Source organism: Triturus cristatus, chromosome 3_2, assembly GCF_964204655.1.
Source record: "Triturus cristatus chromosome 3_2, aTriCri1.1, whole genome shotgun sequence".
In the NCBI taxonomy this organism is placed as follows: domain Eukaryota; kingdom Metazoa; phylum Chordata; class Amphibia; order Caudata; family Salamandridae; genus Triturus; species Triturus cristatus.
The window spans coordinates 879,069,280-879,097,075 of record NC_140584.1 but is presented as its reverse complement, the minus strand read 5'-3'; the positions used below and the strand labels follow the sequence as shown (position 1 = coordinate 879,097,075).

Below are 27,796 nucleotides of genomic sequence, written 5' to 3'. Positions count from 1 at the left end.
AAGCTCCTCGCTGCTCACACCGATGTACATGGCGGCTCACATAATCTGTGGGAAACCAAGATCAACTTCAGAGACTCGCAGTGTCACATGAGCCAGCATCAACCAAAGGCACCCACACTACAAACAGGATCAGCATCAACCGCATCAGCCACTCCACTCCACTCCACTCCACTCCACTCCACTCCACTCCACTCCACTCCACTCCACTCCACATCAACCACTGAGACACACATCAGCCTCTGCCAATCCAGGGTTGTCAATCCAGGGATGGGATAATGAAACCAAAAGGGGCAGCATCACTGCATCTTACCTCTTCCACACCACCCATCATTAACATGAGGCCGCATCCACCAGATACCCAATATCAACTAAAAGGACCCACGTCAGCCATCAGGAAGCCTCTTTTCGATTAGCCAATCCCACACCATGAGCCGATGCAAAGGCAAACGTATAGCTCTGCATTAGATCACAGCCAGATGCTCACAGTCCCGTGACGCACAGCTGCCCCATCTGGAAAAGGAGTGATATTTACTGGAGAAGAGGCGATGCGACGCAACTCCAGATTCTCATTCATCTCAGTCTGAAGTAGAAAATGGGGCCACCACCCCAGCAAGTGACTGGCCACAGTGGCTTCGGGCTACCATGCCAAGTGGTAGTGTAAAACCACCCTGCTTGACAGCTTTGATCAAACACACCGCAGCAGCCTCCCTCGTCCTCATGTCCACGGCCCTCGGCTCTGGCACACATCCCCCGTGTATCACTGGCAGGGCAGAGAACACTTGGCCGTCATAGTTTAAACAAAGACACTATTAATGTCTTGTGAGCCGTGAGTAAAGCTTGTGCAGGAGCCATGGATGAAGTAAGATTAAGGGCCAGAAATATCATTAGCTACTTAAAAAGCCTACAGATTAAGTACTCAGACCTCTCCTTTCACTGACAGGGAACAGCCAGAAAGGTCATCCGAGCTAGAGATGAGGATAACAATTTAACAATCACTTTTTTGGGGATAATTTCAAACAAATTATGCTTGGATGGCAATTACACAGAGCAAGTCTTTGTTTTCACACGCCAAATATAACATGTTTTGATTTTATTGTTGCGAGTTGCCCATCAAAGCTCTGTAATTTCAATAAGCACGAGCTGCTGTGCAACATAGCATAAAGTAAAAAAAGAACTGGTGCGGCCAACATTGACAGAGTCATAGCGCTTTCTTTAGCTTTAAGCAATGTTCAACAACAGCCTCAGCTGTTGGGCAATATGTCCACACACAGCTGGGGGGAATAGGGGGTTCACACAACGGAGAGCGTTGTGTGTGTTTTTCAACAACGGAGTGGGTTCATATCACCGAGCGGGAGGGGAGTGAGGGGGGCGGGGGGGGGGGGGGGGTTCCACAGCAGAGGGAAGGATGAAAAACAGAACAGGAGGAGGGCAGCTGGTGGGTTTGGCACAATCGTCAGCGGGAGGGATGAAAAACAATAGAGAGCAGGTAACTGAGGGAGGAAGATAAAAGAGAGTGGGAGGTGAGTGAAAAAGAACAAAGAGTGAGATGAGGGCGGGGTGGCTGGAACAGAACAGAGGACGGGAGGAGGGTGGAAAAACAGACACCAGAAGCTGGATGAAAAAAACCAGAAAGTGGTACGAGGGCAGAGGATGTAGGCACAGGACTGCAAACACATGCATTCTCTAAGAGTGCATGTTAAAGTAACCATGAAAAAAAATTAATAACAGCAGTGAAAGTAATGAAGGAAGACTTCAAAAGGACGAGGTACTTGGTCCATGCTCCACAGAAAACAAACACACAAGGGAAGACGAAGGGAGCCAGGAAATCACACAGTAACCGATAGAAAGCAAATAAATGAAAGTGACTAGCAAGCCAACAAATGGTAATCAAAGGTTGGGCTGTAAGCCCCTTTTAAGGTTTTTATTTTGCAAGAGATTTCTCAAGCAGAAAACGCGCTTTGCAAGCGAAACGTAAAAATGGCATCGGTTGCCAACTGAGAAGGGCAAGAGAAACCGGTTTCTCTACAAAATACCTTTAATTTATGTATGTTTCTTCAGCAACATTGTGTGACAGAAGCCCAATTAGACCACTGTCCTTGCACTGCGGGTACCAAACAGTGCTTGAACTGAGAAGGTAGACGTGGAGGTTCTCACTGTCACAGGCCCCCTTGCTTCCTATTGAGAGGTTCCAGTACTCTCCTATTAAGAAGTGCTTGGTTCCTGCACCCATGCTGAGATGAGCTGGTACTCTCCTTTTCAAAAAACCAAATTCGGTACCCAGTGCTTGGCACTGCCTGCCAACGAAAAGCAAATTATAAAGGCCCTTAACATATACATTAGTGGTGTGAAAAGGGAGACCACCTGGCAGACACTAACTCTCCCCCAGCTGTACACAACAGCCCTATGAGACTTAGCTGGGCTCTCTCGTCTAGTTCTGAACATGCATGCTCCTGCAAGTGATTAGATCAATTCCTACACTTCCGTCCCTTTACAGGACACTGACCATTCGCACCTTGCACCTGGTCAAGCATATCACTAATATGACTCCGGCATGTGTCTGCACGCATTTGTTTCTAACTATGATCATCTCTGTAGGCACGGTCTCTTCCATCATGAGATTGCTTAGCATATCATTTCATCTAACGTGCACCATCTTTGTATGTAAACGGGCACAGCCATGCATTTGCCCGCATCTGTCCATTCAAGAATGCTTCTACTCATCCTTTTTTATGGGAATATATGTTTTACTCTCATGCCTCATGCTACTGTTTGTACTCCAGCTTATGTGTGTCTTTGGAAATTATTGTGGCTGTTGTCACTTGGACCTGCTCCTGCATGTGCCACCTTCTGCATTTTCCTATCTCTGTACGTGACTGCCTGTTCTTGCATGGACCAGTCCATCAAAGAAAATTATGTTTATTGCTACTTCTGCCACTTCATGCATGTGTATCACTGTACTCTGTGACTATTCCGCTCTCTGCATGTACACAAGCGTCTCTCAGCTTGTGCCAGTCTGTGTGTGAATGCTCTACTGATATTTGGGCCTGTTCCCACTTCTACATGGTGAGGTCTCTGGCCAAACCTTTTCCTTGTGCTTAATTTTGTCTCCTATGTCTATTGCTACTTGTGCCCGTTCTTGCAGGTCAGTCTCTGTATGTAGTTGCATCAATTTCTCTTGGTGTTCACCATTACATGCCATTCTGAGTCAAACTCTAGAAAGAAGTTTCAGATCTTATCACATTCCTCCCAGTTAGTCCTCACTCAGCATGATGTCCTCTATAAACTTGCAATCGGGTTTATGGCTTGAACATAGAACCTCCACAATTGGACAACTCTGAAATTTCCTTTTATGAAGTTTCATCTTTTTGATTATGAGGAGTAGACCTTATTAAACAGGCTGCGTTATGTTTACCAACTAAGTGGCATCCACAGTGTCACTGCAGATGATCAGAGTGTTCTCTGCTTTGAGCTTGGCTTCTAAGATGATAGTAAGCCTGTGGAAAATGGACCCCCACCACCGTACTGTCACTGAGCAGTTTGGACACAAACCGGGTTAGTCTGTGGTCCTGTACATCATCAACACGAGTCTGATTTTGTGTTCCTACATATATTTTGGAGGGCAGTTCTACAAACACTGCAGGATAGGTGGTTTAATCAACCACAATTGTAACTCCTTATGTTCTAGTAAACCCTCCAATGTTAACATTTAATGGAGAAAAAAATTGGGTTCCTTCTGTCAGGGTTTGAGAGCCAGGGCGCCTACGTAGTTGCGCGGAGGAACCCAGCGGAACTACACGCCCCAGCTGCCCCGGACCCAGGGGGCGGGGCGAAAGACTTTATTAACACGAACAACGCGTTAGGACGTTGTTCGTGATTCTGGATTCTGAGCGAAGCCGTCAGCGTCCGACGGCAGTGTTGGTGAGCAGCTCTTCTGGGACTGGGAGAGTGCTCCGAGAGCTGGAAACCGGTCTGAGACGGCCGGAGTGGAGTCGTAGGAGGGTAGAGCTGGCGAGGTGATTTCGGGTGCGTCCTTCTGTGCACCTTCAACCCCGCCGCGTGCGTTTTCCCTTAGCGGACTTCAGGCGAGGAGCTCCGGGTGCTTCTTGACTGCGCACCTCAACCTCGTCGCGAGCCAAGCAGACATCAGCTACTGGCAGCAGGTAAGCCGTGGTTAACACGGCAGCCCGAACAGTGGCAGGGGCTTGTGTTTTTCTTAGAGACTGTTCACGGCCATCTGGCAGCCATGTGGGTGGAGCCGGCCAAGTACGTTCTGTTTGTTTAGTTTATTTTCCTTGATGCAGCGGCCCTCTGGCAGCCAATGAGGTGGAGCCGGGCCCCCTGTTAGAGGAGTTCGAGACTTTCCCAAGAGGGAGGAGTACCGTGTTGACTTTCCTGCTTTTCTGGTGATACGGGTCCTCCATGGACTAGTAGAAGAACCTTGACTGAAAGGGTGCTCTCGTTTTCTTTCCTTCTTTCTTCAGTTGTGGATTACATGCGAGTGGGGGATAGGAGTGGGTACGTATGTGGACACGGGAGAGTGGAGGGCTTTGACCTGGAGGGTGTGATTGGACCGAATTAACCTTCTGATATTTGTTGGTTTTGGCACAGGTCCGGGTGCCGCTGTCTGCGAGATACGCCTGGGTATACTAGAGGAACGATTGGCAGGGACACGTCTTACCAGGTAGGAGGCGGAACTAGTGAGACCACCTGAGAGTAGTCAGGGTCTGAGAGGTTATTAATTACCTGTTTTTGTTTTCCAGGTGTCCCTTCCCACGCTGACCCTACCCTATCCTTCCCTCGCCTGATCGCCGCAACACTCTGTGACATTAGAATCAGAGTGTGGGGAGGTCGGGAGGGGGACCCCATTGAGCATCGCCCCGATCCTGAGGAGAACCGGAAGATCGTGACACCTTCAGTCTCTCACACTGTTAGAGGGCCTCCTAAGGGTGCTCCGCACAGGAATTCTGTCAATTTAAACATTCTTTACTACTGTAGGTCAATTTGAAACTACACTTAGTGTAAGTACTATTAGTTGCAAAAGTGACCTGTAATCCCCACGCTTTCTGAAATGATATAGTTCCAAATATCTCTTCTGGTAAAGCACTTGGTACAGGTTCCTACAAAGCCCCGATGGGTAATGAGGTGCTAACAATCTACGCATGAATGACGGTAATTTAAGTGTCGCAGAAGGGCTAAGGGAAGCAGCAGTGGTACCAGGAGTGCAGCAGGGGACACTGGATGTAATGTTAGAAGTAAAGTAGCCAGAATGGGTGCAGGTGGAGTCACAAAAGTACCCGTACAGATGCGGGAATGTGTCTGATGATCTATCTTTTCGTGGTTCTCCACTATTTCCCTGAAATAAATCATTATCTTCATGATTATCCTAGGAGGCTGTCAGCACTTGATCTTGGTACTTCTGAGTTACTATGATCATCTAGAATGATTCCTGGGGACATTCACGAAAACATGAGTGAAGCTGCTGACCTTTTCGCCAGCGGTCTAGACAGAGGCTAAAGAAGAAGATTATGTGCTTCAGGTTACTACTAACAAGAATTGGTTTATCATCATTAAATCCATTTTCAACAAGCAAGAGGACCTCCCATTGAGGGTGTAATTTTTTGTGGTCATCACTAGAGTTGTGATCAATCGTTCGGTGGTCTTCGTGGTTGAGGTAACTTTAGGATCCAGGAAGAAGCTTTTCATCGGAAAGGCCATTGTAATAAATTAAGCCCTTGATGGCAAAAAGCAGGCAGAATAGCTGCTTGAGGTGGAAAGATGTTGTGGAGTTAATAATATCCCGGAGGCCAATGCAGACGAGTATTAGCCAAAGAAGAAGATAATGAGGTCCAAATCAAATTAATTTAGTATTTCAAAAAGGTTTTTACTATTTTATATTAAAGTTCAAAAACGTTTTTTCTTTATTCCATCATACAACAAATTGCTAACTAGAATATAACAAGTTAACAGGCGCTTCATGAATATAAATGTAGCATGTTATCAAAGCAGTTACCAACTAACCACCATAAATGTGGCTAAAACCACAATTTACGATTGGTGAACTTTGTGAAACATGTACTGTTTGAATTATCGTTTTGATTATTATTGAAGGTTGCGCTCTCATTTCATGGTGTTAAGTTGGGAGGTGAATATAAATGCGGCCACACAGGCATTCAGAGTCAGAGTCTGTGACTCGATTGACATTTTGACAAAGTGATACTTTGTAATGAAACCTGAATTAATCTGATCATAAAACGCCCGTTTTTATTTTTATGTTTGAGCATAAAAGTTCACTTTTAATGTTGTGTCTATTCATTTATTTTCAACATTTTAACAGATGCTACCCAACCAAGAAATTGAATATAATGGACTTTAATGCTGAGTTTTGATTCCTTATTTGTTTTTTCATCTTTAGTCTTTGTCATTCTAATTTCATTTATGTTTCTTTTTGATAACTATCTATTTTGTATTGTTCATGGACTGTATAGCGGCAATATTGTATTTCTTGTTCTTTGAACATAATTCTGAATAGTGTTGCTGTAGCCCTGAAGAAGTGACAAAACTATGGTTGTAGTTGTGAAACATGTGCTCGCTTCCTATTTCCTGTTTTTAGATTTACATGATATGATGGAATAAAAAAAATAAACTTTGAACCTTGTGATATTAGTCTTTGGAAATTCATTTTTCTGTGATGGTGTGAGGTTCAACACTTTTTCAGTGAAAGTTTGGGTCTAGTCACCTACTCATTATAAATAAGGCCAACTTATCTAGTTAGGACTCCTCTCCTAAAGAGGTATGAACAGCATCCCTTAAAAAGAAAATCCTTCTGGGTCTAGATTTCAGAGTTGTGATGGTGAAATCATGGCACGTGGTAAAAGCAATACATGCAGTGTTCATCGTGCTGAGTGCATTTCTTACAATGTTTGATTTTGTCATTTGAGCGATAGTCCATCAGAAACAAGGTTCTTACCAGCAGAGCCCCAGAATGCTGAATCAGCTAACTTCGTTGAGGAGTGCAGAGAATCAGCCAGAGCATTTCAAATGCTGCAAAAAGAGCACTTTTAAATACATGCTTCTGCAGCCTTTTTCAAATATTAGGATTTTTGTTTTCACAAAAAAGGCAAAACTAGGTATAAGTGTAAGAGCTGTACCCAGGACATCTCACTTGGTGTAGTGAAAGAATCTAACATGGCTTCCTTAGGCGGGGCCACCGCACGTCTATCCTTCTAGTGGAAATACAACAACAACAACAACAAAAAGCCAACACGACCTGGGCTGCTTTCATAGTGAACTTCTGAACAGATATGTTATTATAGTAACCAGCATTCCCAATCGGACTACAGGGAACACTTCCAAATCCCACAGTACACTCCGATTCAACTATGGACAGCAAGTCTGACCTGAGACTCACAACAGTCCTTCTGTGCAATCCGGCTGGCGCTGCATTTCTTCTTTGTGTTACTCAGAAAACCCGCACCATAATCCTGCCGTGCCCAGTAATCCTGCTCTGCGCAGAGCCTCAAACAGAAAGTCTGCTGGTCACTAAGCTTTAAAAAATAGAACATTTGTCACGCAAAACTCATTCCGGTAGAAACAAAAAACAGGTTAAGCTGCTTTTAGCTTGGAACAGACTACCGAGTGCTCAGCCAACTGTATTCAACTTAGATCCCTTTAATATACTGTCTGAGCAGAGGCTCAAAGGGATTCACTGCCCTCGAAAACAAAAGGTGCACTCGACTATTATGTCAAGTATTCAGAAACTATCAGAACACTGTGAAAAGGGAAGTTATACAAAATGACACTACAAAGCACGTCATCACCCTGAGGTTTAAGGGTAGGTGATAGCACTGCAGATACACCATGCAAAACAGAACCAAAGGAAAATATGCTAGTATCCAGCAACTTCTGTCCATAATCTACCTTACTATTTACACTCCAATTGTTAAACATTTTACATAACCGTGACACTGTGCAGATCACTGTTCAGTGGATAAAATAATACCAGTTCTCCAGCGCTGTTCTATTCTAGGTTTATTTACTTTTGAATATTCTCCAATGTTGGTCTGGGCACCCAAGAATAAAGTAGTTAAAATGCACTTGTTGATGCAAAAAATTTCAAAGACCCCCCCCCCCCCAAGTGAGATTCGCATACTTTCCTCCACATGCCCTACCACTGCCGAGTTAGGCCTGTTCTTGTAAAAAGTGGCTTTTTAAAGGTTTTGAGATCGGATTGCAGAACATTGCAGGTAGGCACAGGGCGCAAATTCTCTCCATTCTGCACGTCGTAAATTCTTTATCTTTAGACTCAGCCAATTAGTGTATTTTGTTAGCCCGTTCGGTGCGGAGGACAGAACGGTCCGTCCTCAGACATGGTGGGCTTGTACTGAGGATGGAACCGTTCCTTCCTCACCCATGCCCATGGGGGCAACACTGGCGCTCCCCCAGTATGCTGCCCATTTTCACCCGGGATGGCAACAGAAACGCTTCCACTGCCACCCCTAACCCTGTCGTTGGCGATCTGATGACATTGGTGTGCCGTTGCCTTCACATGCTGACGGGAGCGCTTTGCTTCCAGCGCGTCCAGAGAAAGGACACGTTTTAGGGGAGTCCTACTTTGGGGCATTTTGCAGGTTTACAAACACTGAGGGAAAGAACTTTCCCCCTGCGTCTGTATAGGGTGGATTCCTGTGACACGAGCGCGGGCGGGGATGCAATCATGTAGCGGGAACCACACCACTGGACTACCAGGGTGCTTTTTAATATATTGTTGGTGAGGGACCCCTTAGTTAAGGGTTCCCCTGGGGGTATTCTTAATCTGTTTTTCGCTGCCCTGATTCGGCTGTTTTTAGAGGGGTGCAGCAAAACCCACTGGAAGCCAGGGATGTCATTTATAATAATGATTATGGAGTGCAACTCCTTGGGTAAGGGTCATTTCCCTCGGGGGACATTCTTATTTAGGAATTCTGCCCCTCCCCAGAGGGCAGAGAGGATGTTTTTAGGCTGATCTGCCACCTGGTGGGGGTGAAAGCCCACTAGACACCAGGGATTTTATTTTGTATACGTCTGGGAGTGGCCCCTTGGGAAAGGTTCACTCCACTTTGAGGAAATATTTTGGTCATTTTATGCCCACCTTCCCCCAGGGGCAGATTGGCCATATTTTTAAGTCCATCTGCCCCCATGGAAGGCAGAAACCCACTAGACATCTGGGAATTTTACATTTATATGTTGGGGAGTGGCCCCTTGAGCAAGGGTTGCTTCCCTTTTGATCGGGGCAATATTTTGGTCATTTTCTACCCCCCCCTCCCCTGGAGGCAGATCATTTCTGTTGGGGTCAGATCAGCCATATTTTTAAGTCCATCTGCCCCCAAGGGGGTGTGGGGGAAGAAAACCACTGTTTCTGTGCATGTGTGTGTGAAATGGAGTTCGGCTGATGGTCTGCGTGTACTCGGTGTGTGTGTGGGCTAGCACCTGCCTGGCGGTGTGTGCGGTGGCGGTGTGCGCGGACTGGCAGTTGGTTGGCGGTAGGCACAGACTGGTGCCTGGCTGGTGGTGTGCATGAAGTGGCGCTTGGCTGGCGGTGCGCGTGGACTGGAGCTTGGCTGGTGGTGTGCGTGGACTGGCGCTAGGCTGGCGGTGTGCATGGGCTGGTGCTTGGAAGGCGGTGATCATGGACTGACACTTGGCTGGCGGTGTTTGAGGGCTGGCACTTGGCTGGCGGTGTTGATCAGCCAAACACCAGTTCACAATGTGTGTGGCTGGTATTTGAATGGTGATGGCATACTTAATAGAATTTTATAATGTTAACTGTTTTATTTCTTGCCATCATTTGCAATCGTAATATTTTATTTCTCCTTTTAATTCTAGTGTAAAGCTTTTGTTTTCCCTTTCTGCGAGTCCTGCTTACGGTTTCAGCACTGTTAGATCATCAGCTTGTATAGTTACATGTGTTTGGTAAGAAAGTTTTTTGTAATATTTACTCCAAATGAGTATAATTTCCCTGCATGAATGCGTTTTTTGTAAATGGCGTAATAATAGCAGCATGTTTAGCTTCTGTTTGATTGAGTGTGAAATTTTCTTTGGATTTGTGCACAATGTGTATGTATTGTGTTGTCTTGGGTCTCATTTTCTTCTGTTTTTCCTTACTAGTGGGATATCATAGGTGGTTGCTGAGTCTGTGCAGAGTAGGTGCTGGTGAGTCTAGCTGTCTCTGGTTTTGTTTTATAGTATATAGGTTTTTGTGTGCTTTGAATTGATCAACCTTACCTTGCAATTGATATATGCCAGTAGGTTTACTTTTTATTTGATAAAGCCCCACTTTGTTTATTACTTATTTTACACAGTGTTGGATATTGTTGACTTATTTTTCGAGTTACTTTTTTTTTTAATTAAGGGTCAAGGCTAGCCGCAAGTTTACTGTACAGCAGGATGTTGGTATGCTTTTCGAATCTCCCTCTGACCCATATTATGAGACTGACTCTACATCTGAGCAGAGGAGGAAGGCCAGGATTCTGACTTTCCTGTCCAAGAGGAATCATCTGATGATAAAGCGAAGTGCCTCTTTTAGAGGAGGACCCTGATGTGCCGATAGTGCAGCAAGAAACATCTGGATTGCAGCCGGGGGCTGAAAGGTCTACCATTGGAAGAGCTGAACTCTAGGTTCCCCAACAAGGTGCAGTCTGGGTTGACTGCCTTCATTGGTATCGCAGGGTGTAGAGTGACTACTGAAAACTTTCTGCCAATAAATTTATTTCAGTTGTTTATGGACAATTTGTTTTGGGAATGAGATTGTTGACCAGACTCATTTTTATGCGGAACAAATATTTGAGGGTCAACAGTGCCAGGCTAAAGCCCCACTCTAAAGATACCCGGTGGACTCCCACAAATCTGGATGAGTTGAAGTTCTTGGGTTGAACTTTTTTGATGGGCTTGCTAAGGAAGACATTGCTGTCTTCATACTGGTCTACTAGTCCCTTTATGGCAACGGCTATACTTCCTGCAACTATGATCCATGATCTGTATTTGCGTCTTCTTTGGATACTGCATTTTGTTGATAATGCTTCAGAGTTGTCATGACATCAACCTGATTTTAACTGTCTTTCTAAAATTCGGCCTGTCCTTGATCACTTTGTAGATTGATTTTGAGATCAAATGTCCCAGGAAAAAATCATAGCTGTGGGGGAGTCTTTGGTCCCCTTTAAGGGCAGTTTTGTTTTTAGGCAGTACATTCCTAGCAAGAGGGCACGGAATGGAACTAAGATGTTTATGCTGTCTGAGAGTAGCATTGGATAGGTCTTTAATTTCAGGATGTACACAGGTAGGGATTCCACTTTTGACCCCTCTGGTTGTCTGTCCACCTTTAGAGTTATTGAGAAAATTGTGTGGGAACTTGGCAGAGGACTTTTTAACAAAGGGCACCATTTATACGTAGACAACTTCTACACTGGTGGACAATTGTTTGAAGTGTAAACTGTTGTTTGTGGAACATACCGCTCGAACCATGAGGGTTACCCAAAACAGCTTGTTTGTAAGAAACTTGAGGGGGCAGTGCCTTGCGTAGTGATGAACTTCCATCTGTGAAATTTTCAGTCAGAGGTGTGGATAGAGTAGATCAGAGGTTGGAACCTTACAATGCTGTTCGTAAAGCTTACATTTGGTATAAGAAGTTGGCTATCCATTTATACCATTTAGCAACCTTCAATGCTTTTATTGTATTCAAGGATTGTCCTCCAGAGTCAAAGATTACATTTGTTCAGTTTCAGCAGTCTGTGATATGCAGCATTGTTGTAGTGGAACAGGCACGTGCTCCTAGAGTTGGAGTGCTAGAGGATGTGGCTAGATTGAAAGAATTCCACTTTCCTGATCACATTCCTCTCACACAGAAAAAAAAAACTTTCCCAGTAGGAGATGTTGATGCATCCAAAGAGGTGTGTGGCGGTTAGTCGTATGTACTGCCCTGATTGTCCTTCTACATCTGGGATGTGTATGCCCACATTTTAAATTGTACCACAGGTGTATTTAGACTGCCGTTGGCATGTAAAGCGGTTGGTGCCTTGATGCAGCTTTACAGCTCATTAGCTGTGAGTCATTGGTTCAGTTTTTTTGACCTTTCAATTAATAGTGCATTTCATTTTTGTGAAATCTCTTGTTAATAAAATTTTACTTTGAGACTTCACGCACCCTTGTGCCAAATTCAACCAGTATGTGTGTGTACTTGAGAAATAGATGGTTGTGAAATAATTTGTCTTTTCTGTCTTTTTCTGCTAGGGTGTACATTGTCTCTGCATGGTCTGTTGATGTGATTGTTGTAATGTGCAGGGCCAGAGGCCGGCGGTGATAATTGTTTTGTGTGTCATGTATGAAATGTGTGCGAATGGCCTGTAAAGTGGATTTGTGCCTTGTGTCGGCTTTATAGCTCACTAGCTGCGAGTCATTGGTTCAGTTTTTAGACCGTTCAATTATTAACGGTGTGTTTCTTTTTTGTGAAATATCTTGTTAATAAACTATATATTTGACCCTTTCAATCACCCTAGTGCCAAAACCAACAAGTGGTTGTGCAGTAATATTAGTCTTTTCTGTATTTCTCTGCAGAGGTGTACATTGTCTCTAGGGAAAATCTACAAACCCTAGATATATTCATAAATTAGGCCCCCAGGGGAGTACAGGGTGGTGTGCTTCTCGTCGATCCCCTTCAAGTTTTCTTACCAGCAATCCCCTGCAAACCTCAAAATTTGACTAAAATCACACATTTTCCTCATATTTCTATGATGGAAAGTTCTGGAATCTGCAGGGGGCCACAAACTTCCACCCACCCAGCATTTCCCCCAGTCTTCCGATTAAAATGGTACCTCACTGGTGTGGGTAGGCCTAGTTCCCACAACAGGAAATGGCCCACAGCGTACTGTGGAGACATCAAAATTATTGATCACAAAACCACCTGGTTTTGCAAGGGGGGGTTCACCTGCACTTTTGGTCCCGTAACCTACCAAACCCAGACATTTCTGAAAACTAGACAGATGAAAATGTAGCAGTTTTTTAATCTCAATTTCAATATTTCTTTTATTTCAACTGTTACTTTCAATAAGAAAACCTTGAACGATCTACACAAATGACCCCTTGTTGAATTCAGAATTTTATCTACGTTTCAGAAATGTATAGCTTTCTGGGAATCCACCATTAGTGTCACACCCTTTTCTACCACTAATTGGAAGGAGGTTGAAAGCACACAAAAATAGAAAAAATTGGCTATTTCCCAGTAAAATGCTAAAAATGGGTTGAAAAATTTGGTTTTCTGACAAATGTCTACCTATTCCTGAAATGGGGAAGATGGCATTTGCAGGGGGGAAAACGACTCTTTTCTGTAGCACTTTTCACCCATTTTTCCCCCAAAAACAAATTTAGCTTTATTTTGGTTAATTTTTCAGTCCCCTCCAGGGGAATCCACAAACCCTGGGTACCTTTAAAAATGTTGAGGATGTTGGGAAAAAAGGATGCAAATTTGGTGAGAATACCTTATGTGGTCAAAAATATATAATGGTCTAAGCGCGAACAACCCCAAATAGCCCAAAAAAGGCTGAGCACATGGGAGGAAAAGGCCTAGCAGCGAAGGGGTTAAAGGGAAGGCCCAACCCGTCTCTTAAGACACCCAAGACAGGAGGAGGGATTGAAGTTCGACAATGTGCCTCCTATGGGCTCTGAGATTCAAGGCCTAGAATGTGGCATTTAAGTTCTCGATCTCAGGACCAGGGAGGAGCCCGGCAGTCTGCATGCGCTCCGACTGGTGATCTTCAGGGAGGATATATATGTAAACCAACAGATATGTATCTATGTACATGTTAGTATATGAAGTGTAAACGTAGCTAAACAGCAATGGTGCACTGGTCAGCATGGCGAGGCGAGGATATGAGATTGTATGTAAAAAGTATGACAGACGAAGGAGAGGTTGGAGCCCAGGCAGGTGGGTGGGAGGGAATGAAAGTTGACATGTTCTTGGAAGGGATGCAGTTTCTGTTCTTTACTTAACTGTACAAGACAATGAACAATCCCAAAACACAAATGTTTCACAGCTGGGGAAGGACTGTCAACAGTTTCTTCTAATTTGTAATTATTCATTTTTACATTGTACTTGACAATGTCCTGGTTCCTTAGGTTGCACTGGTCCCCACAATAGTTCAGCTTTTCTGCCTGATAGGAAGGGGATTCTTCTTGTTACGTTTTGATGTGATGCATCATGCCATTAAGATAATGAGGCATACAGTGGCAACCAATGTGGATGGACCACAGTAGGACAAATACAGTCACATTTATTTTTTCCTCTTAAGGGATGTGCTGAGAGGATGGAGTGTGCTCTTCAGTGGTCACAAGTTAGAATCATGGACACTGGCAGGTAGGAACTTGATCTGTCCAAGTAAGAGCTTGAATAGGTATTGTCAGCTTTGGGGATGGCTTCACTCTCCATAGGAGAAAGAGTGGACACCGTGCTGTTTATGTTTTCATGGGGACATGGACTTTAAAGACAAGAACTTCTTCTTGCACACTGCCAGAAGAGACAGTGCACTGGCCTGGCGCAATCACATGTGCTCTGCTACGCTTTCTAATCGATCACACCAAGAAACGGAGTGTCCCTAACCAATGGCAGATCCATTGAGGTAGGGGCAGAAAGTAGGACTAGGCAGGGTCGTGAAAAAACCTGGAATGTTTGCTCATAAAAACAAGAGGAACATGACATTTAAGGCCCCATCAAAACAAGAAAGAGTATGTAGTTCCTAAAGAGAGTCGTGAGCAGGTAAGAGAGCCAAAGTGACTATTACTACGGAAGTAGTCCAACTGATATTATAAGGGGATAGGGGAATTCCCTTGTTTGGAACTAGGGCCCTCTCACACCCAGCCAGCTAGGTGTCATGCTTCATCATTGGGCCTGCTCCTCGTCGGGTCGGCGCTGCAATACCCGACGGGCACCCAATGCGGGGCTCTTTGGCGGAGATCTTTTGTTCCACGCCGTATGGTGTAGTGGGGGTGAGGGGCCCAAAGTGAGTAAATGTGGTGAGTGCAGTGATTAAAAAAGGTAAGGGAATCCAATAAGAGACCTTTATTCAGATAGGTTCCCTGCCTCATTAAAATGAAGGTCGAGTGGCGTATATATGGCTGTGATAAATAAAATCATTTACGCTCTACTCGTATTTGTACAGGTCAACATGTTTCTTGCCTTGCTCGTCAGGAGGATCGAATGGCAATTCATCAGGACCAAGTGACATACATCTGCACATCAAGGAGAGGTGGAAGCACCTACCTCCCAACTAATCAAACTGTGGGAGAAGTGACCACAATGATGGAGGACGACCTCCCAACTAATCAAACTGTGGGAGAAGTGACCACAATGATGGAGGACGACCTTGCTCGTCAGGAGGATCGAATGGCAATTCATCAGGACCAAGTGACATACATCTGCACATCAAGGAGAGGTGGAAGCACCTACCTCCCAACTAATCAAACTGTGGGAGAAGTGACCACAATGATGGAGGACGACCTTATCATTGTCCGCATCCCCCAAGCAGATGGCGTGCGGAAAGAGACTGCCGCTAAACTCCAATACCGCTCTCTGGACATAGCTGAGAGACCGCATTGGACGAACAAGTATGGGATTTGCCACATAAATATTTGCTTTCCTGAGGTGATGAACAAGTATGTGTTGCTCTGGAGTGGTAGTCCCCTCTCTACGTCTTTGACAGCGAAGGCCCCATACCAGAGAAGGCAGCACCATGGCTTTGACTAGCGAGGTAACCATCTGATTTTCCATAAACTCTATAAAATACAGAACGTGAAAATGAGGCCCTTGAGCCTGATCAGGTCATAGACATACAATAGCTAAGTCTCACCTTCTAGCAAACTGAACAGAGGAGACACCAGCTACATAGTGCTACAAGCTTTCAGTGCTGGGAGGCTAAGTCTGAAGAAAGGAAATGTGTGTCCCTGTAACACGAAGGGCATGACACAGGAATCACTTCATGAGCAGCTTTAAAATCTAAAACTGCCCAACCAGATCCAGTGATGCAAACACAACAGATATGTGTTACTCTCCATCTTTTCCCCAGCGATCACCACCCATGATCCAACCATTGAACGAGCATCCATCTTGACATCCCTTCTCAGGCCAGTGGGCATTCATAAAGACAGAAGTGGCTGAATCTGATGAGGACCTCCTGTAACGTTTTGTGTGAGAAGATTAGATGGCCCACATCTTGACCTGGAATACGTACTTACTAAGCAGGGCTGTGGCAGAAGAATCACAGAACAAATGGCAGGCCTGTATCTTTAAGGTTTTTTGGACTTGGCTAAGTAAAGCAATTGTGACTAAGTCATCTACCACTATCAGAAGTGGTGAAATGCAGGGCAGATTTAATGTGGAATGAACCAGTGAATTAAGCCCATGAGGGACCCTTAGTGCTTACAGCACCATTCTGTTGCCAACCTGTGCCATCTTCAAATCCAGCTCCATTACCTAATAAGCCACGACGGCTGGCAACCCCACCTGTCTGGCTGTCACGTTCGCCACTTACAGTGAGTCTCAGCACACCTGAAGACGAGACACCATCACAGTGGGGACTAAGAAGTGCAAAAAAGAAATAAGACAACAGGTCTTCATCTATGCACCCAGGATCTGGAGTACCATTACTATAGCCATCAGGACCACCCACACTCTGCTCCAATTTAGGAAAGAGCTGAAGACACACATCTTTAAAGTACACTACTTCCCTATGAGGTAACAGTCCACTTCCACTCTCAGAATCCAGACAACACTCCAATCACTTGAGGACTGTATCTTTGCCTTTGACCTGGTACAGCCCTGGGTGTGCGATATACAAATTCCACATACATTCATACCGTAGGCCTCAAGGGCACATTAGAACCATGGCTTGACTGTTCCTCTGACCAGGAGCTGGTGGGTTTAGGCCATGTTCCATCTTAGAGGAGCCTGTGTGTTTGCTGTATGAAACGCCACACATTTGCCCGAACCCCAGGTTCTAAACAGATTTCAGCCATATGATGTATTCCCTTATGACAGAGAAAATAGTCAAAAAGTACAACCCTTCGGGTCAGGGGCCTTTGGAACAAAATAGAGCGTGAGCCAATCAGCTTAGACTTTGGAGGTCTCTTCTCCTTTATGGCTACACATTTCTGCATGTTCTGTGAAGTATACATGACAAAAATATTAGGCCACCGGTGAAGCCAATTTAAAAGCACCTTAGAGGAGATAGCATTGTAGATGCATAACCAGGTCACGAGTGCTCAGCACCCAGGCACTGAAAGCACAAGATGTATGTCAGATATGGAAACGGGGCCCTTGCATGAGTGCCATATTTTGGAATCAAACACGGACTTCACCATATGCAGAAGTTATAGGAAAAAGAGGGAGTCATCAAGAAGGTTGCAGAAAATCTACCAAGAGGACAGCAATCCGAGAAGTTATGTTACTTTTCCCCCAGAAGAGAAAGGGACAGGGGTGTGGGAATCAACTGGTCATTAAGTAGCTGGATTCAGTAGTGCGCATGAGTCCGGACTCCAAAGATTTCCCTCCTACTGTCCCTGCTATGCTACTGTGCCTTGCCATTTGGCTAAAAAATATGAACCAGTCTGGAGGAAAGAGGTACAGTACGCGTCAACATGAAATGCAAACCACAAGCTCCGGGTGTACTAAAACATTTTTTAAACGCTACGGTTATAGATAAGTAGAAAAACATGTGGGTAATCAAATAAACCTGCTTCTGGTGAATACACTGTAAATAACCGGATATACAAAAAGCGAACGATAAATAGATAACTTCATTAAGACATTCACGTAGTATATCCTGTTATGTGTGAAATAATGGAATGTGTGCATACCGTGCATACATGCATAAATGTCTGCCTACTCCAAACTTCAGACTCCAATTTCAGACATAGGAGCTGGGTCACTGGGGGGACATTTCAGTACCACATACATTTCCTGGTCACTGGCTCACAAGTGCAGAGAAACATTTTTGGGAACAACATGTCCTACAGTTAATAAGACCTGTTGAACATGTTGCTTGTGATATGACCTGCACTAAACCAGATGGCAAGGTCATCAAGACTAATTCTCTACTAGAGAGACATTCCTGAAAGACTCCCTGTAATGGTTGTAAAGAACTTTCACCGGTCTTCAACCATTAATCGGAAGCGAGTCTCTGACAATGGTAAGACAGCTTCACATCATGGCAGTGATGATATGCAGTCCCACATCAAAGCTTGCACTGCTGACACATTGAGAACAACTATGGAGAAACATTGCAACATGCCTCATGGCATTGCCAGGTGGCCAGGCCTCTGCTTAAAAGTCACATTCCAAGCCACATGCTGTCCAATGGACTCAAGGATAGATTGGATTCTCAGTTACATAGTCAATTACAAATAATTATCTTCCCAAAAGTGTGCCAGTGCTTGATTTTTACCTGATAATGCTATACACCGAAGCAGGCAGGAGTACAACACTGGTGATGTCATCGTTAGGCGAAGGCCACATTCCAATGGAGTAGAAGCCCGAGGCCGACAAAATGCTGAGTGCAACTAAATAGCTTTAACTCCCTGGAGGACTTGCTGGCAGATCCATATTAAAAGAACCTAAGCCTTTGTTCTTTTCCTTTTAACAGAATCTGCAGAATGTAGGCTCCATAAAAGCATCTGCTTCTTATACACTAGTATTTGGTTCCAGCATCAGTTAAACATACATTACTGGACACGCTCTGGTGCAAGCTATACTGACGAGGAGCAGAATAGAGGCGCTGACCTCTTATCCAGCCGCATGCAAAATTTGATTTAGAATCTGTGCCTCTGGATTAACGATAGACCCATCAATATCGCTCCAAAAAGAAAAAAACTGCTTAACCTTCCCAATTCAGAGCAGCATTTCCATAATGCCATGTTACAAAACTGAAAAGCTCCTAAAAGGAAATTCGATTTGCATAGTTTACTATTTGCTAAACATGCCACCGCTGGGCTGCATCAAGACTCTATAATACCCAAACACAGATGTTTGCAACAAGAGAAAATGTAAACCAAAAACATATATACACACTATGAGAAATAATTGACTCCAGAAGAGGCAGTGCTGCTGTGCAGTTAGGCAGCCAGGCTGGATTCAGGGTAGATTTCAGCATAGCCACTGGCTAGGGGTTAAATTTAGAGTATTGTATGAAAATGTATCTGACATGGATATCCGGAAAATATCGTTTGGATCTGGACCTTCACTGATTCATCCACTGCACAAAATGCACAGGCCTGATTGAGTAAGTTGCAGGGCACCCCCACTTTGAGAGGTGCCTCATTCTTGTGGGCGGACAGACCAATTCAAGCCTGTTCTATATGACCATTACTTTGGACTCTAGGGGCCAGATGTATGAAGCCTTTTTCACATTTGCAAACGGGCCGATTCTCAGAATCAGCCCGTTTGCAAACGGGAAAAAGCCTTTTGGGATGTATCTTCGCAATACGCCCTCGCAAAATAGGGAATCGCAAACTTTGCGATTCCCTATTTTGCAAATGCATTTAAGGATTCGCAAATTGCGATTCCTTAAATGCAATTCTGGAAGCACCCAAGTTGTGCCTTAAGAAATCGCATATTACCACCAACTTGAAGTTGGTGGTAATTTGCGATGTTTTTGAAAGCGTCATTTAGTGCACATACATGCCCTTAAGGCATGTATGTGTGCCACATGTGAACACATGCTTTTTTCAGGGGTGCAACGGGTGTCTTTCTGGCACCCTTGCACCCGTGAAATTGCGCAATTTGCGTGTACGTATTGGGTACTCGCAAGTTGCGAACGTCTTCCCATTCATTCCTACGGGCCTCTAGGCCCATAGGAATGAATGGGAAGGTATTCCTTAATCGCGATTCGCAATTCGCAATTAAAGAATATGTAGGAATCGCAATTATTATTGCGTATCCTACATACATTGCATTTTGCGAGTCCTTAATAGCGAATCGCATAATTTGCTATTAAGGAATCGCAAACTGCACAGATGATACATCTGCCCCTAGTATTCTTAGATCTGTGTTTCTATATTTCAGATAACCAGTAACCAATGTTAGAAAATTTGAAGATTGGTTCCCCAATAAAACGTTTGGCTCTTTGTTCCACACAAGGCTGTGCCTTGAAGGCTCAACTGGCAGCAGTGGTGGTGGTTGCTCCCAAATTGCATTAGTGGGGCAGGAAGGTGGGTTAAAAATAAAATAAAAACCCGTACCTGCCGGTCGGCTGTTGCCTCTCCTCGGTCCTCTGCATCCTCTTCCTTCGCTCTGCTCAACAGGAAGCAGGATCAGGAAGCACCCACCCTGGCTCCTCTAACCCATCACACCGCTACAATGCAGTGTTGTGATTTGTCTGAGAACCATGGCTCGGCGCTCAGCAAAGGAATGGGAGCCTTGGGGATGTTCTCCACCCAGGCTGCAATGCAGCCTGGGTGGAGAACATGTAAAGTGGGCATGAATGCCGCAGCACGGAAACATAAAATGATAGCGTTATTTTCCTTTACCTTTTTTTTGCAGTGCTGAAGGCAGTGGGGAGAAGCTCCTTCGCCTTAGCAGGAGAGCCGCCCTTGACTGGCAGCCAATGCAAACCTGCTCAAGCAGATGTGCCAGTTTTCAGCTTTGGAATCCACAATTGTTTTTTTTCAAAGGAACATTTGAAATTGTACATTAAAAATAGTCAATTTCATCCATCACTGCACCATTCCAGGCAACTTTAGTTCTAGCGGTACAAGATGATGCCTCAAATTAGGAAGGCAAAGAGGGAAATTCCAAGACTTGCCAGCCACTGCTAAAAAATGTGGGACTGTATTTAGGAGGAAACTGTTGAGAAAGCGAATCTGGAATGCCTGCTCGGACCAAAGGCTTTACAGAGAGGAGCAATACTGGTGAAAATGCTCAGAGTGCCCTTCAGAAAAGAGAAAGGGATTTGCAGAACAGCTAAACTACCTAGTTAACTCTAGAAGACAAAACCTACCAAAACAGACCAGGCGAAGGGGAATGGGAGGTCTTTCTCTAATGGAGCAGCACTTACTGCGTTCCCAGGTCCACATCTGTCGACATGGTCCTCCCTGAGTAACCGTGGGTGGGGATTCGGCCTTTCCACCTCAGAGTGATCCAAGCAGAGCTGCAATAGTTTCTGCAGCTAATTTGCTGCTCAGCTCAGTCAGATGCACCATGAGCCATGGCGGCTGGCATGCTAAATAGTATGGATGGGGTTCAAGCTGATCAATGCATGGGCAACAGGGCAGGCTGTATACTGGGGTCGTCAGGACGGTGTGTTCTTTGCCTGCAATCAAGTGTGAGGCCTGTGGTGGTTTCTTTCCTACTCAACAGCTGGTGCAGCCATGAAATAAATCACGTCAAAATGATCGTATCAGAGCAGTTTCTGGGGTAGGTAAGGGATGAGCAATCCTCCCGAACACAAGATTAATAATTCGAATCAAACTCTCTCTCTTACCCCACTTCTTCCAAATATTGACTGTATTTTTGAAAGTGACACAGATATAAAGAAAGTTTATTCCAGCCATCTATAGTCTATATCCACTTGGGAAGCCAGGCTCCTAAACCTTGCAATCCTAATGTTTGTGAACCCTGCAAATAACTACACTGAGGTGTGCATTTAAAGAAGAGACTGTTTCAAATTAAGATTAGATACCAGTTCGCACTTCATCAATGGGAATATTGAGGGAGCTTCAGCACAATTCTTTCAGGACTTCTTGCTTCAAACATGGAAGCTGACCAAACAGGTCACCCTTGCACCTCAGAGAGAGACAGTTCTAAACAACCCAGACTCAATCAGCTGCTCAAAAGAATGAGCATGCTCAAAAGTGTAACCCTCACAAGACTATCTGTTGGCCAGTGAAAGGGAAAATCAACTCTTACAGGACTCTGTGCTAATTGGGGTAAGGGGCAAGTACTCAACTTTACAAGGACTAGATGCTGCTAAGAATGAGAAAGCGTTAAACATCAATTCTTGCAAGATCTTAACTTCCTAGAGTGAGGATGCGTTGAGACACTGGTTGGATGTAGTGGTAAAACCCGCGTTGTAATGGCTGTTCCCCCACTGGTTACAAACAAATCCTTCTCAATGGAGAGACTGTTGATTCTCAACTTTCTCGGGACCTCAGCTCCACAAAGTCACAAAACTACTGAACTCAACTTTCCTAAGGGTGCCTGCTCTTCAAAGGATATGGGGGAGGCTGCACAACTCTAAAAAAACTGTTTTCTCATCAGAGGATGTGGAAGCCACAGGATTCAAGTCTTACAGCATTACAGCATGAAATCACAGATCAAAGGCCAGGAAAAGCTATAGAGTATCTGAAGATGAAGCAAAAGGACACAGTTTGCTCTGGACCTGACTCATATCCTGCCCAAGTGTGTGGATAGTTTATTAAACAAGATAAAGCCTGTCAGAAAAAAGTGATTGCAGACAGACAAAACAACATCCTTCAGAAAAAGACAGCTTGCCTACCCTAATCTGTGTGATGACATCAGTCTGGTAAGTGCTGGGAAATCTTAAATTGCAAGTGACACATTAATGAGTGGTGTGTAAGGCTACACAAAGCCTAATAATGGAAAGTGCTGTATTGCGCATTTTGTCTGTAGACTGCTCTCAGGTGTGAAGGTAGACTGCATTTTATGTTTTACGTGTTAAAGCACTTTGGGTTTACAGGATGCAAATGCTGTAGAAGGTATGCATTTTCTAAAAAGTACTGCGAGACATAAGTGTCTGAACGATGTGTAACACGTCTATAAGGTGTTTTATCATATATACACGTTGATTTAAAAAGGTGCTGTATTATATATGTAGATCAATAAATAACATCACACTGTGAGGTCAGATGTATATTTTGTAAACAAAGCATATACAAAGTATATATAAAGCTGTCTGTAAAGTGCTATAAAGTTTAACTAGTACAGCAATTAGCGATCTGGGAAACATGGTCATGAAGTTGCAGTCTGAAAAGAGCTGTAGCTTTGAGGTGCATTACAAACTGTAACCTGCACAATTTACATTTCGATAGGAGAACAAATTACAGCCACTTTGTACGAGCCGGATTTGTGGAATTACCACTGCCGAGCCAATCCGCAAACAGCCCCACGACTGAGCTATAACAGCGACAACAGAAATACTATAACTTTATGTAATTTCATGTTCTGAGATGTTCTGTCATTTTTAAGCTACAATTTAGTTTTCACAGAGGCATTTAATTATTTTGAAGTGAGGTCAAGCATAATTATCAGTCAGTGGCACATAGATCACCTCTCCATGTGCAGGGGCTTTGGCCACGGGTAAAGATATCCCATTGCACTCAAGATAGAGGTCTACCCAGGGGTAGCTTTCTGAGAGGGAAGCAAAAGGCTGGTCAGGTGAGGAATTGAGGCAGGTATGGTATGAAAACAAAAGAAAGCATGAGGTAAGGAAAAAGGAAGTGGCGGAAAGCAGAAAGGGGAGGTGAAGAGCCTTGCAATGCTCGTTAGGAGACCAGCAGTGAGAAAGGTTAGTCAAGAACAAAACAAAGGGTGCAGAACAAAAAACGTGGTGGGGGTTAACAGACAGATGGTAGAAGAACTGTGACACTTACTGGCAGACTCCTGGAAGCCTTTGGCAGAGTGGACAATCACATGGAGGAAACCGTAGAGACCCGGAGACTCGTCATCTGCAGAGAAAGAATACAGGGTACATCATTTATCTGCTCCAGAAAAAAATGGCATCCAAGTATTGGATTCTGGTCAGACCGACTGGCCAATGTGGAGGACAGGGTGGTAGGGCTGGGGAGAGAGACACTGAGTCGCATGCAAGATTGCAATCTGATATGGAACTAACTCTGTCCCACCTCCACCACTATCCAGAGGACCTGGGCGGAGGTATTTTGGCCGTGGTGCCTCAGGTTCTACTGCTGGAATGGCAGGGATCCCACAGAGCTGTCTACCTTGTCTCAGATCTGTAGTAGCAGAAGGTCCATCAGCAGAGAAGGACTGAGGTGCTTGCTGAAAGCTATGCTGGCAGAGCAGTGGGCAGAGCAAGATCAGATGGATGCACAAAGATCAAGGTGGGATTCAAGCACCGGAGAAACAAATCTTGCAGGTTAGGTTTCAGGTACATCAAGTGAGGTGTTTGTGTTCTCAGTTCCAGGATAGCAGAGTATGCAACAGGACTAGAGTAGCGGAAAGTGCAGCAGATCGAGCAGATTCTGCAGAGACATATGTGAAATCTCAGCACTTGGTGCTGCAGGACTGTAGTGTAACAACCAAGCGGCAGGATATTCTTGTTACTAATAGTAGAATGGACTGTAGGCCAGGATGGTTGTGCAGTGGAAGGGCAAGATGTTAAGGCTTCAGAGTTAAATGTCTGAAAACAAAATGAATGCAAAGGATTTTGTGAAAGGTCAAGAGGGAGGAAAGAGGAAAGTAGCACAGAATAGTTGGCGGGGCCGAAGGCCATACACAGACAATGCGGTCAGGTATTGACTGCTTTTTGAAGGCCCACAATATATTTAAACATGCAGACTGATCATAATCATAAAACGTTATTTTCGATCACTGTGATCTTAGAAAGTACATCTCACATATATAAGCATAAAAGACAATCAAATTAAAATAGGGATAATAAAACTTCAAGGCTGCTCTCCAACAAGTTAAGCAACAGGTATCCCATCGGCAACATAATACCGTAGCACTGATTGAGGGATTGCCCAATCTAATCGTTTAGTAACATCTCAATAGAAAGTGCTCCCATAAATGCACAACAGTTCCTAAATCAGCGTACATACCAGTTGCTTTAAATAAGCAGCTAAAAAAAGTTTAGCAGCCCTGACCAAACATGAACATTTAAAAAGGCATAATCCTTACATTTCTTTTTTATTTAGACAAAGCTAACAACAAAAGCAAACGAAGGGACCAAAGATAGAAACAAAAGAAGTCCCCTCTGGATCCCACTATTGACATTTAAGAGCATAAAAGAAGATCACAATCCAAGTTCGGTATGCATTGATAGGCAGCATGGTAAAACCATCACATGATATTAAAGGAGGGGAAGTCTCCCATTGGCCACATGTCACACAATATAAAGGCCCTGATCACAGAATACACTTCGAACGCCTAATCCAGAGGGCCATCAGAAACTGTGCCATGCCGAACACCACAGTTCTCCTTGTGCCAGTGCTGAGGGTTGTAAATGCTTCAAGATGGTGTCTGATGCCAATGCTCCTACATAAAGGGACAATCCACTTTGCCCTCAAATTTTTGTAGAATGGGCAAAAAAAAAAAAGTATCAATATTTTGGGTCGTCCCCAGCATTCTGGACACTGATCATCAAGTGGGATTTGGGGATAGCCATTTACTGCAGAACATTTTGGTTGGGAATGTCCTGTATCTAAATTCAGCGCCATAGCTAGGAACGTTTCATCAATAGTTTGTTCAAACTGGGAACAAGGTTTAAAATCTATGAACGCCAGAGGGAGCGATCCCGTGGATTTAGTCACACTTTCAACTAAAATAGATTACCAGTAGATTTCTTTGACCCTAACTCTAGATATCAAACTTAACTTCTCCGATGCGGTCCAGTACAGTTCCAACCCCAGTTTCCTCATGAGTGCCCTTGGAGAGCACAGCCAGGGAATTTTGCTAACACATGGGGATGTGATAAGATCCATCAGGCTCACATGGTATGGGGCAAGCGCTTCTGTAGTCCACACCTGATGCCAAAACATTAAAAGCCTGCACTCTGGCCAGATCTGAAAAAAACTGGGGTGAGAAAAGTGCTCAACGGGAGATTGAGTAGAGATCTTATAAATCGATGCTCAATCACTGATAGACTCTCAATGTTCCCACATGCCCACAATTGCACTACATACATTACTAATCCCAAAGCCTTGGTATTTTAGATTGCACGTGCTAGGCCACTTTTTTTTTTTTACACCGTCCTTCTGTGGAACTTTGTTATATTTGAATATACTGAATGAGTGATAAATGCACTTCCTCAAGATGTGAAGCTCAACTCAGTTTTGGGGTGAGCCTTAAACCGACAGTCAAAGGAAGAGACCAAATCAATAGGGTTCTCCCCAACAAGCATACGTCTCTTGGGTGGCTTCAGAACACCATTAGAGAAGATCATATACTTTGTCTTTGTGTTGTTCAGCTCTAGCCCCCGCTCACCACAAAAATAATTAAAGTGGTTCAATACCTGTTGGAGCTCTTGGGGAGACTTTAATAACAATAAGGTATCGACTGCAAAGAGAACATCCAGAGCCCTTCTCCCCCAACTTTGGGTGCATCACACCCATCTCTATCAAAATATTCCACCAACCCATTAATATATAACAAAAAAAGGATGGGGGCTAAGACGCAGCCCTGTCTAATTCCACGCTTGATTTTAAAGGGTTTCGTTAGTTGCCCCTTCTCTCCCCATCTGACGCGAGCCAAATTATCTGCATGTAGCTCCTCAGAAAATCCAGTAAATCTGCGGGGATTCCCATCTCAGCCATCACCTTCCAGAGTTTACTTCATGGCACCAAACCAAAAGCTGTCCGCAAATCCAAGAAAGCTACAAACAATTTACCCCCATTTATTAGCACTTCTTTCTAGCAGATGCAAATAAAAACGGAAAACCTGGTCCAAGGTGTTGACGCTGGCGCGAAACCTCACTTTCTAATCCGACAGGATATTTCCTTCTGTAATCCATTCTTGGAGGCGCACCAATATTTGTTTACAGATTATTTTCTGCAGAGAATCTATTAAATTAATAGGCCTATAGCTTCCATGGTTGGCCCTATCCCACTTCTTAAACATTGATATGCTCTCCACCAGCTTCCAAAAAGCAGGAATCTCCATGCCTAGAAGAATAGCATAGATGGAAGATTAATATAAGCCCCCCAAACTTCTGGATCTTCCCTATATAAATCACTTGGGATCCTATCAAGACCTGGAGCTCTGGCTGGGATACTGATCGCTGCATTGGATTTTTTAGTGGGAGAAAATAAAAAGGCATTTAACTTACTAGGTGTGCCCTTTTCCAAAAGGATGGTATCTCCTTCCTCGCAGCTCCCGCATGTATACAATCCACAAGACTGATCAAATGAATATTTTCATTGGTGGAGTTTTATTAGGTACGGAATTTGTGAACGGTGGCACAATGTATGGTATCAGTTTGGCATTGTTATATTCGGAATAGGGGTGCCAGGAAATTGAGGAACAAAGTCTGGCATCAACTGAAGAATATCCCTACACAAAGAACAACTTTCTTAGCCATGGAGTGACCGATGGAAGTCTTTTCTTCTCAGCTGCATGTCTCAGAATCTGCTACATTAGCCGTCATTCACTGAGGCTGCAGGGAATCTGTACTCCTCTATTTATATGGATTTTACAGTGGAAGCTCTGAACTTAATAAAAGCTATTGGAAAAGAGCAGATAATTGGAACATTACTAAGGAGTCTGACAAAAGCAGGTACCAGTACCTTGAATGGACAGTATAAAAATCCTAAAAGTCGGCCTTTTACCAACACTCAAACCGAGAAATAACACACGGTCTTTATGGTCAGGCAAGATCAGCATCAACTTCTGGAGATGGAAATGCATCCTCCAACGCTACAGATTATGTGACATGTAAAACTAAGTCCAGGCCTTGGTCCCACTAGCTGACCGAGGTACCAAAAACACGCAAGTGGAGAAATGCCCCTACTAGAAGATCATACATGGATTCTATCACAAGGTGGATCAGAAGGTTGGCTGAGCAATCAAAAATATTATATTGCTGGTGCC

The 27,796-nt window shown here is 44.2% G+C and overlaps 1 protein-coding gene across 3 annotated transcripts in view; it reads right to left on the bottom strand.

Annotated features, from left to right (window-relative positions):
- Window positions 1-27,796, bottom strand: part of ABR (ABR activator of RhoGEF and GTPase) — a 1,177,460-nt gene that overhangs the window by 240,406 nt on the left and 909,258 nt on the right. For all 3 annotated transcript variants that reach the window (XM_085649250.1, XM_085649252.1, XM_085649251.1), the window contains exon 14: window positions 23,623-23,697. In XM_085649250.1, coding sequence (XP_085505376.1) covers window positions 23,623-23,697 — 75 coding nt within the window. The remainder of the gene's footprint in view (window positions 1-23,622; window positions 23,698-27,796) is intronic.